The 12,344-nt window shown below is 41.6% G+C and overlaps 1 protein-coding gene across 1 annotated transcript in view; it reads right to left on the bottom strand.

Moving 5' to 3' along the window:
- LOC119901259 (cadherin-2-like) overlaps positions 1–11,993 on the bottom strand; it is a 90,883-nt gene extending 78,890 nt beyond the window's left edge. The window contains exons 1-2 of the mRNA XM_038716853.1: positions 11,808–11,993; positions 2,780–2,918 (exon numbers count right to left, since the gene is read on the bottom strand). Coding sequence (XP_038572781.1) covers positions 2,780–2,918; positions 11,808–11,849 — 181 coding nt within the window. The 5' untranslated portion in view covers positions 11,850–11,993. The remainder of the gene's footprint in view (positions 1–2,779; positions 2,919–11,807) is intronic.
- Between the last annotated feature and the right edge of the window lie 351 nt (positions 11,994–12,344).

The raw sequence follows: 12,344 nt of genomic DNA, 5'->3' as shown, positions 1-12,344 counted from the left end.
GGGACTATAGTTTACTGAATGAACATCATGCTGTGTTGAACAAGACTGGAAACTAGCAACTGAGAGCATAAACTAATTAGGAAAGTTTTTACTGATGTAATAAATCAGCTGAGAAGTAGGGTCATTTTACCATAGACTTCTATACAATCTGACTTCTTTTTGCAACCAGTTGAGTCGCCCCCTTCTGCCCATTAAAAAGAATGCAGGTTTAAGGCACTCCGCTTTGGCTTCACTTTTCAGACCTGGAGGTTGCCGCTTGGTTACACTGTAAAACAACATGTTTCTGAACACCCTTCACCTACAAAAACACACACACACCACGGGAATCACAGACAAACACATTGAAACACTCTCATCTCCGCCGCTCTGTCAGCTTCAGTCACTGTTGCCTTGTTACACTTCACAGAGCCCATACAAGCCCACTGAAGCACACAAAGATGTGAGCACACTCACTCTTTTTGCCGGGTACATCAGTGTGGTTAGATAAAGCCAGTTTGGCTGTTTTATACCTTCCTGCAGGATAAAATCACAAAAACTGATTTTATTGTACTTTCTGACCTTTATTACTCTCTAGAGCAAAACATTTGTGTGCATGCAGTTCCTCTGTTAAACTGAAGAGCAGCTCAGCGGTAGATGTTGATTGAATTTGCAGGAAAGTCCAGGACTTCAAACGGGGCCAAAGCCCACGACACAACCCTCATCAGAGCAATAAGCAACAATGAAGCCAAACTATCTGTGTTTGGCACTGCAGCGAATCTAGTAACACCATCACACTCAAAAACAATGCCTGTGTTTCCTATTCACTGATATTCAAAGGCAGAATGCTCTCAACAGTGACATGCTCATTTAGACAGCTACCAGCAAACACACAACAGATAGACTATCAACACACATCTCTCCCAGTGCAGACACATTCAGACACGAGGCTGAGAAAAAACATGGCAGACCAATGAGAAACAGCTCTGTTCACACTCACTCTCTCACCCTGTCTACAAGTGTACACTGCGTATTGATCAGCCTGCTGCTGATACCCCAAGGCCCAGTAAATGATACTGATCACTCCAACCCCTCTGACACACAGCGTAGAGAAACATCCTGCTTGGTCAGGTAGACTACAGCATTTGTGACCCATGGTAACATGCTTCTGCAGACTATGGTTGGACTACATGGGTTTTTGAAGGCCTGCAGTCATATTTTGGAACTGAAGAAGAAATATCGTATAGTCTTGATTTTACACATGCGGTAGTACTCCATCCAGAGTTTGTCTTAAAGCATTTTATTGATTAAAATTGACATGGTTTTCTTCATTGATGTGCTTTATGGCAGTCATGACCTAACCGGATGACTTCATTTTTGTTGTCATGGTAACTGTAAGGCAGTTGCTTTTTGTAAAAGGCAGCAGTCATCCTTTTTGGTGTCAGATCTAAAATGCTTCCACACTAGGGATGAAGTCGCAATCGGAATTGCGATTTGAAAGGAAGCGATCAGCTAATCGTGAAGTGGCGATTAAAAATGTAGGTTAATTATACAGAGCATCTGACCTGTTTTAAACAGTCATGCAGTTACACATTCATTCCGATGTCATCTCTGTGTGACAACGTCACACTGCCCTGTGCCTCCTGCTACGGTCCTACTCACCAATCACAGCGTGCACAGGGTGTGTACATTTTACAACAACAAACCAAACTAGAGGAAAACGTGTGGGAAAATGCCGTCAGCCGAACCCACAGAGGCAGCGGCTGCTCCGTGGTTTTGTTCAGTCCTCTGCCCAGGGTGTCAACTCACTCTGGAAGAGTTTCAGCAGCTCAGCGTTTAGCCTGCCCCCCATTGTTGACGAATTTCAGAATAAGAGCGTTTTGCCTGACTGATTTTCCTGACTTGTTCGGATTTTGTCGATTTCTTCAGTTGTCCTTGATTTTTGTGCTTCTACCATTGTTAAGTAGGCTACATAGTTAAATTGTTTCTTTTTTGACTGTGTCTATTGTTAATATGCGATCGCACAGGGTGTTCTATTTTGAAAATCATGCCACATCACAGTTTTGATGGTGTCACATGTTGAAATGCTCCATAACATGTTTTATCTATTACACAGTGTATATTTTACTTTCCTTTTTTTTTTTAAATCGCAAATCAAATCGTAATCACACAATATCTGGCAGAAAAATCGCAGTTAGATTTTTTCCCCTCAATCGTTCTGCCCTAACTACATGAAGTGACAATTTCACAGCGTTTGGTGTCATGGTCATAGCTCCCCAGTTTCCTCTGGTTTCCATTGACAAAGAGAACAACCAATAGGGCAGCGGGGCATGCAATAATCACACTGACATGCATTTAACGACACAGCCCTCTAATGATCTCAGTCTTCACCAGGTTCTTTTCCAAAGCAGTAATGACGCTGCTTAAACCAGTATTTAATAACAATATTTTCTTGTGGCATGGAGTAGTTCATTCACCAAGAATAAAAACCACCATCCAACATCTTCCAAGAAAAGCGGTTTCACAAAACAATCAGAGGAAGCTCAATACACCAATCACAGTCATGTTTCATCACAATATTTAAACCAGTATTCAGGACGGCACAGACTGGACCACATTTGTCTTAACACAGGGACGGTATTGGCTTAGTACGTCAGTCCAATCCTACTCACAAAGGTCAGTCCCCTTGAAGCCCCATAATGGTTCAAATATCAGCAGGACTCTTAAACAACCCCCACCCAACACCTGTCCCCTCTCCAAACTTATGGTGTGTGTGTGTGTGTGTGTGTGTGTGTGTACTGACCGTTGAAGACGGCTTGTCCCTCTGCCAGCTCTTGGTCCATTTCGATGATGTATTCCTTCTGAGTAAAGCCCCTTGTGCATGGCAACGGCCCCTGCTTGCTTGACAACGAGCGCTTGTCCTCTCCAGCCAGAACAACAACCTGGAGAGAGAAAGAAAAGAACAATGAAAGAGAATAAAAAGAATATTCATATTAGATTACATCTTGATGCCCACACAACCTCTTGACACAGATGTGTGTGTGACATTTTAATAACTTTTCTTCAAGCTGAAGTTGACACTTTCTTCTGTATTCATTCATTTGCATCCATAACCTCAAATCAAAATATGGAATAAACAATAAAACAAGTCTGCAAATTCTCCTTTTGTATAGCTGAGGCCTTTGGCTGAAGCAGTGCACAAATTACACCGTGGCCTATTTTTTACTACTACGCAAGCCCGAGCAGCCATGAATGCGCAAACCTACATGCAAAACTATAGTATCAATACCTTTCAAATTCACATAGAGGATATTACAGCCTGGGACAGCAAAGAAACAAAAATTCTTTACTGTTGTAATTGTTTACTTTGTTAAACTGACCAGACCGAGGTTACATCCCACGACAACATGCCCACAGCCTCAAATGTTGGGTCAACAGCCACTCTAAAAACAATACCCAATGCTCACTGCACAGTAAAACATTCTGGAGGTAACGTCACAATCTGTACACCATCACACAGTAGGCTACGCATCAACCTGTCACCAACCTACAAATATATCATTGAAACACCACATGGCTACATAATATGGCATTACTTATCAGACGTGGTTCATCAAACTGGAAGCAGGTGCTTGCAGCACTATTAAATCTTTCACACACATGCAGCCCCACGCATGGACGACCACAGCAAGAACAGACAGCATTGTGTTAATTAGACTGAAATTATCGGAAAATGATATGCGTGAAGAAACATGCATTTTGAGTGCTTTAATATCAGCCTTTTATTCATGTCAGCAGCCTAAATACACAGGAAAACAGATATTATACTGAGAAAAACCAGTGGCACTGAAAATTAAGATATTTTAGAGTTCCCCTACATTTCTCAAATGAGGCTTTCTGGGAAGCTGATGTCTCTTTCAGGGGAGCCGAGCACCCCACATCCCCACCCACGTAGCTCCCTGGACTGAAGCCATATCCACTGATTGACACTTATTTGGTTTTCTGCCATTGTTAAGGCAGAATACAAACATGGGAAGAAGAAGAGCAGCAATTAACACAGACCAGTGGTTTAGTTTTCCACATTTTCTTAATGAGTTTGTCCAAAACAGTCCAAACCAACAGACCATGATTAATCACCATGAGGAGCAGCAGACAACTGGGTCAATTAATTTTGATGATAATTAGCGTCTAGACTTTTGTTTCTCCTGTTGTTTGAGTCCCGGCCCAACATGACCCCCCTTCCACCTCCTGTCCCACATACACACAGCAGCACAAAAGCATCTGCTGCAGTTTGATCATGCGCGTGTTCATGTGTGGGGGTGCTCTTCTGTGATTAAAGTAATGAAGCCAAGAAGGGGGGCTGTGATTTGCTTCCACTTAACCCAAAAACTTTAAACCCTCATGTCCTCGCTGCCCATCCTGACATGTTTGGAAGAGGTGGGGGAGGGGGGATTTAGCAAGGCTGGCTTTCATCTCTTCCCCTATTAGCATAAGGAAGGAGGAAGTAAACACACATAGCACAAGTAGGGCTGGATAATAAAACAATAACAATAATTATCGGAATATAATTTACACTATAATAAATGTTCAACAAATATTCAATAAATATTTGATTTTATTCACTAGAATAATACACAAATTGGGACTTTTTATTAAGATGTTTATTTTGTTGAGGAAAAAGGACTGAAAAAAGCTTAAATTTTACTCGTGCATATTTGTTGACAAAGATTTTATCAGAATTGTTCTGAATGTTCTGCCTCAGATTTGTGAAGTGATCCACTGTTTGGCAATAAGTGTTGACCATAAAGAAAAGTTTAAACCACAATTAACCATCAGGTTTCTTCAACTTTCACTCAAGAGCAAAAATCAGCCTTTAAACTCTAAAGAAATAACAATTTGATACTTATAGTGATAATTATCGATATTGAAAGATATGAAACTTTTTATCGTGATAACATTTTGGCCGTATCGTCCAGCCCTAATTCACATTCCATGGAAAGCGCTCCCTTGGAGGGCAAAAAAGACGTTATTTTCCGCTGCCTGCCAACCAATAAGCAAGTGATACACTGTTACTTTGAGTTGCTGGAAATACTGGATGGCTGTTGTGCTTTCGGATGCACTAATCGAGGAGGAGACAAGCCTGAGCTGTGTTAGGTGAGGGATTCCCCACAAGGTAAACGTAAACATACCGCAGTCGAGCGGCGGCAGGGACCTGGCGGTTTTTAATGGTAGAAAAGCGGCAGTGGATGCTGTCACGTTATATGGAGCAGACATGCCCAACACTTGCAGTTTGTGTTTATCTGGTTCTTTATCTTAAGTTGAGAGGTGATCCAAATCAAATATGGATTTGCTTTTGTGGCGTCTCTACAGGGAGCCGCTATTTGTTCTGTTGTTTTGCCCTCCAGGTCACCGCGTATGTCACGTGACTAAAAACTATGAATAGCAAGACCCCGGTCTAATTCTGCGTTTATCCATAAAGCTCCGCAGGCTTAAGTGGTGACATTTAGAGGACAGGTGAAAAGTGAAGTGGGGAACAAAGCAGGAGGACTCAGAGGTCATGCCAGGAAGCCCTAGCTGATTAATTGATTAGTCAACTTTTTACTGATTCCACTTTCCTGAATGTGAATATTTACTGCTTTTCTGTTTTATAACATAACTTGAATACTAAATTTTTATTTTTATTTTCATTGACTGACAATTAATCCGTTTATTGAGGAAGTAATAGGTAGATTAACTACTAAAAATATTTTAGTAACAGCACTCCTTTATTGCCTGAGAAAGTAACTGTATTTTGCATACACAGACGTTTTGCAGCACTTTTATGATAAAGCCCTGATGTCGCAACACGTACTAATGGACCTTTCAGTAATTACATCCCCACGTACTGGTGACAGAGCGTTAACAAGGATGTGGTGGGTGATATATCCAAAAATGTTGTCACGATGAAAAATGCCATCTCAGATGATTTCGATAAATGTCAAATCATTATTTCTTTCAACTTTAATGCTCCTTAGTGAAGGTTAAATAAACCAGATGGTTTTGGGATACCCTGCAATGGACTGGCAACCTGTCCAGGGTGTACCCCGCCTTTCGCCCAATGTCAGCTGGGATTGGCTCTAGCCACCCCGCGACCCTGTACGCAGGATAAGCGGTTGACGATGGATGGATGGATGGTTTTGGGATGCTGTATCAAAGGCTGCAGTGAGGTCCAGGAGGATGAGGATGGAGAGTAGATCTGAATCAGATGCACAGAGGAGGTCATAGGTGATCTTGTTCTTAAGGTAGATCTGTAGTTGAGATGGTCTCAAGAACTTTGGACATAATTGCTAAGTTGGAAATAGGCCTGTACTTTGTTGTGGTCATTGCACTCTAAACCTGGTGTTTCCAGAGGTCTGATTATGGCAACTTTCAGTGAAGAGGAGACTGTACCAGTGGACAGAGAGATGTTTATAATGGAGGTTATCGAATGGAGGAAATGACAGACAAGCATGCTATAACTAGGGTGGTGGGGATTGGAACCAGGTACATACGGAGTTGTTGGACTAAGTAATAAGTGAGTCAAATATGTGATTTTCAGTTGGAAGACTGAAGTCATGTAGGGCAGTGGATGTGGACAGTTTCATGACAATTGTTGATTGTAAGTTGGTCTGCATGATGTTAGCAGAGGCTAACTGCTCATGAAAAGCAGAGTTCTAGCATCCCCTTCACCTGTACTGGGGATATTTGCATAATATGAGGTTTTAGATATTAAGAGAGCATTTTTGTACATCTTTTTATGCACAAGTCCAGCCTTGGTGTAGAGTCTCTCCAGGCCATTTTGGTCGTGACATCACATAATGCATTAACTATTATGTCTTTGGAACCACAAAAGTTGTGTAAAATGTGAGCGCAAATGGGGTAAAAAAACAAGTTCCTATAATAGTTTATATATGGTTTTAATTCACGGCTGAACAATTAATCGAAAATTATCGAAATCACAACGTGGCCTAGTCTTAAGCCAAACCTTAATATTTCAATGAAGCTGACAATTCAGGGACGTTTTCATGTTCATGTTTAAGGTGTTTCTGCCCTTCACAAGGCATTTAAACAGTATACAGTATAACAATAAATGAATGTATCCATTTGTTATCCCCACATTTGGTGTAAATTTCTCCCTGAAATGAAAAATGTAGGTCCCATGTATTGTTATTTTGTAAGTTTTAAGGGTTCTTACCCCCTCACACATCTAACACTTTAAATAAAAAAACATTTAAACATTAGCCAATTTTAAATTCCTGCAGTTGCTGTTGCTGTCATATCATGTACGAAAATCGTAATCTTTTGTCAAAATATACCAGACACTATGGGCTGGATTTACTAACACCCCGAATAAAGCGCACAAAAGGGCGTGTGCATTCTAAAATATTGCGAGTGTAATTGTAGGACCTGTTATGGGTGATCAGCTAAGAATTATTGCATAGATGACAACAGGTGCAAACACAATGGAGGTAGCAGTATTTAAATGAGGGTTTTGCATGGTTTAATGGTTTCTGCCCTGGTGAGTTGGGAGGGAGAGCAGCCACTGCGTAAAAACCTTGGTTTGTTTCTTTGAGTGCATCCTGAATATGTGGAAATCGCATGTACCTGCCCATCCTGCCTAAGATTGCACTAAGACTAAGACAGCACACCTGAAAAACTGCTTTGGGAAACCCCAGCAGAAACAGCTTCAGTATGCTGGAATGACCCAGACGCAAGGAGAGGGTGCGAAGTACGAGGGAGCCAGGGGTAGTAAGACATGAGAAAAAAAAATTGTGATGGGACTATACTGGGTCTATATTATTATAGACAGTATGCTTTCTGTCATTAATTTCTATATTTCTGTATCATCATGGATCATGTGTAAAATCAGGAGCGTCGTGCTTCATTCAGCCAGAGGGAACGATCACCGACCGTCCACAGCGTAGCTTTTTTTTTTTTTTTTTTTCCTCCTCTCTGCATCAAGCTGATGTGTGGTGAGGCTGCCGTGCATCACCCATGTGGGTGCTACACATTGGTGGTCAAGGGTATTACGCAGCTGTCTTTTAGGGAGGAGGGGAGTAGGAACCAGAGAGGAAGGCCTATCAAGGACGGTCAGATAAGGAAACCCTCTTATGAGTTGCTTTTCAATGGGAACCTTCACCTAGCTGCAACATAATAAAATTATCAAACACTACACAGTGAAACACAGGCCTACAATAATGCAGCATAAAAGGTAAAACAGTAACCACAGTAAAATATAAAATTTCCATTAACTAAAGACAACAGCTAATCCAAAAACATAGGGTTGGGATGCTTGACCAGAAGACGAAGATGACTAGCCTCCGTTTGCACAGCTGTCATGGAGTCCCACACTGAAATTCTAAACGCACTGATCAGCAAAGTGTTGATTGATTCTGACAAACGTTCACACAATTCATTCAACAGCCATGCTGAGTTGGGGAACAGTCCGAGTTGTCTGACCTTAAAACAGTATCTTTGCATCATATAAAATCTGAGTTCTGACAAGATAGCTGGCGCAATCTAACTCTAAGCAGCTGGGTTCCCTCTTGAGCTAATGAACTCAACACAACTCCTCAGAAACATCTCACTGATGAACCTGTCTCTGAGCCTATAATTACCTCTGCCACTGATGTTAAGTTGACGGTGCTGTTTGTTTGATTGTTTGTGTGTCAACAAGATTACTGAGAAACCACTGGCCTGAATTTCATCAACACTGGTGGAAGGGTGTAGCATGGGCCAAGGGAGAACCCATTCAATTTTGCAGTGGATCTGAATCCGATTTTCCTACCAATGCAAAGTAAAAAAAAAAATGCACAGCTGAGATGATGAGGCATCAGCTAGGAAAAAAAAGATATTTTGACATTGTAATTCTAATTGTTTAGGAAATATATCCAGACAGATACATTGATTGCACTTGCAGATTTGCATTTCAAAGAGGACTAAACTATTGGCCTTGGTGGAGGTCTGCACTGCCCGAGTGCCCTTCTAATTTAATGTCATTCCATTATTTTGCCACACATTAATCACATCATATACCACAATCAGTTACTGCATTCAGAAGTGACAACCTTTTTTAATAACATTATTCAGTCCTGCACGGTGGGTAAAACTATACAGACAAATGTTTCCATGATGCAGGCAGAAAGTTAAACACACCCAGGCATCTGTTCCAGACCCCTTCCATATCTCTTATCTCTTCTAGCATACTGCATGAGTCAAATGTTTGCTATAACTTTAAAGTTTTCAGTGAGACGAATGAGAGGCACTCCAAGCGTTACTTGGAGCATCAATACAGTATTCTCCACACACTTAAACAACGTTCTGCCCATTGCTGTAACCGTATTGCCACACCTGATGTTCTTACATCCCACAACCACATACATTAGCATGCTTCAAAGGTGCCTTCATGTATAAATAGAAAACATACCATTAAAGCCTTCATAAGAAGATGAAAATTGTGGCTAAGAAGCAACAAAAGCAAACGTATCAAAGGTTTGTATGGGGATTTAAGGTAATCCCTTGAGAGTGCTGACCCTGCTGTTTGGGACGTATGACATTGGTGATGGGTTTATTTTACCTGACCTTTGACCCTTTGGCACAGCACTGTCCCCTCTCTATTGATTTGTCCACATGGTGTGGATCTCCTCTTTTTCTGCTGTCATTAAATCCTGCTCGAGGTACATTTACAAGCTTTGAGGCTCACACATGAAAATACACTGTCACAATGATTTGCCAGTACAGCAGTGTGTTAAGTATGGTGCTGTCTGCATTTCTTACAAATACAAATAACGCATCTGTAACATTGCTACTGACCACTTTCAAAGCATACCCTAGTTCATAAGATATATTTTACTGCAAGACAAAAGACCGAACATGAGGAAGCACAACAATGAATGCAGGGCAAGGTCATGTAGTTAGTAAGGTTTCTAAATATCTGTTTTTTAATCTTCTACTCAGTTATTGGCTTTCTTTCATTTCATTTAATATAATGAAATGTTATGGTGAAATGTTTTTCAGTGTACTGCTGAAATGACTCAAAACCCATTACGGTAAAACAAATAAAAGCTTATTTTGACTAATAAAAGCAAGTTCTCTGGATGTATAAAACCTTCTAAAGCCCACCGGGTCACAAGCATGAGCTAGTTTTAAACTCCTTAGATTGCACATACAAATTTAAATGTTTAAACTTTCATTAATATGGATATGCAACACATAGTTACATCAGTTAGATTCTCCACAATTCAATCGTTCAGCTCATTTCACAGTAAAGAATAAAATCTGAATATATATCTATTCCTTGAATATTCCTTTAGTCAGTAAGGTCCACCGATCAAAAAAGAATCAGAAAGGTCTGTCAAAACTGAATCCAAGATGAAATAACCACAGAAACCTTCGGCATTCATCCTTTCTAAGGTAGGCTACCTTTTGATACTCTCTCTCTGTGCATCAAGTTGTCCTGAGCTGTTGTTCTGAGTTAGATCAAATCAATGATTTGTAATTGATATGCTATTTGATAGCCTAATTTTTATACAATAATATTCACATTGGTTTAAATGAACAATTTCATAGTAGCTTATTTCCCATCTTTGCTGAGCAAGAGTTGTGTGGGATAGGAATCAAAGGTCTGTCCCATTCATTCTGTCCCTAATATAGGCAGGGTGAGTTCAGGGATTGAAGCAAATAAAAGCCATTCATCAAGTTCTACAGTAAATACTAAAACAAATGTTAGCCTACACTTAAGAACATGGTCAGTAGTAATTGCTACAATGCTAATGACAGTAAATGGAATGAAACGTGACAAATATTAGTATGGTCCTTTAAAAGTCATAGTCTTACTTGTGGAAATGGGCTGAACAGCAGGTGGCCTAAGCATCATCCCTGTCTGCACTGTGAGCCCCTTGTGTGTAGTGTTCTCTCTCACAAACAAATCCTGCACGTCAAACTCTATCCACGAATGTGGCAGTTCTCGCTTAATGCCAAACCTCCATTTAACACGATTTGAGACGTTTAGAAAATAGAAAATAGTCATGTGGTGCTGCACTTTATCTCAATCACACAATGCCCACTTTGACGATGGGTTCCTAGTCCCACAGCCCACACAGGCCAAATCCAACAGAGAAATACGGCTGAACGTCAGCTTAGACCAGACGCTGGGTCCACTCCGAGTGGCAGGTTTTACATTTAATGCAGAATTGTTCCAGGGCACATGACGAGGAGACTTGAGAATGTATACTGAAATAAATACCGCTTGTAGCCTAACGTTACTCATTAAGGGACAGGGTGCCAAACTCAAGAATAGACACGACTCCTCAAACGTCTTAAACCCTAAAACACATAAAACTGCCATCTTTTCTAAATGGAGATCCACGTATTCTCACCACAAGAAAAACAACGCTACGGGTCTCAGTCTCTCTGGCTGAACTGGATTACAGCCCGACAAAAGTCAAGCATCTGCTTGAGAGAACAACATGAGGAGGTGCCGGAACGGGCGATGGATGCGTAACCTGCGTAACGGTTCTTTCTAGCACACACGCTCGTGTTTGATCATACAAAGGAAGCATCGGGCTACAATTACGTTCTCCTGCATGTTTGACAAATTACTCATTGTGCAGCAGGACCAGGGCAGGTCTGGGATCACTATGTGAAATATAGGCTGCTTTTGACGGCCCTAATTTAGCGGAAGATAGCAGAGAATGAATATAAGAAGTCAAATGAAGTCGCGTCGCCCCTCTCTCTGACTCCGCTTGTAACGGGCATCAGTCCCGCTGTGTGTCTGCTGCAGCCTCCGCTGGAAAACTGGGAAAATATTTTACCTGCAGAGCCGCCATCAGCATCCAAATCCCCCAAAGATGCATTTTGTGGTGTTTTAATTCCTCCTTCCTGAACCGACAGAGCCCGTCGCGCAGCGCTGGACGACAGATTTTTAATTCCCGGTAAACCCCGGTGGCATGAGCAGCCTTCCTCCTTCCAGCAGCCCTCCTCTGTCTGTCTGCTGTGCCCGGCTCAGCGGCACTCAAGCCTGCCTGCCCCTCCTGCCTCAGTGCCGCCCCCTAACGGTCATGAGGAGTACTGATCCCCGGCCGCAGGGAGGGCGGGTGATGACTGTTCTGGTTTATTGAGCCTGGATGGTATCAAACAAAAGTTCTCATAAAACAACACACCAGTTAGTTTATTGTAGACCAATTAACTGGTCCAGTTAGCACACATTATCAGAAAATCACAGCCAGTGTTTGGCTCCTGATACTCAAAGGGGATGTCAAAAGGTCAAAAGGTGATGGTGCAGTGGATATATAGTCTACTTTTAGCGTGAGAGACGGGGGTTCAATACCCCACTGCGGCACATCCACTAA

Source organism: Micropterus salmoides, unplaced genomic scaffold, assembly GCF_014851395.1.
Source record: "Micropterus salmoides isolate LMB-PRFRI ecotype aquatic unplaced genomic scaffold, ASM1485139v1 Ms_hic_scaffold_13, whole genome shotgun sequence".
NCBI lineage: Eukaryota > Metazoa > Chordata > Actinopteri > Centrarchiformes > Centrarchidae > Micropterus > Micropterus salmoides.
The sequence above is the reverse complement of the archived record's forward strand: the minus strand, read 5'-3'. Positions and strand labels throughout refer to the sequence as shown.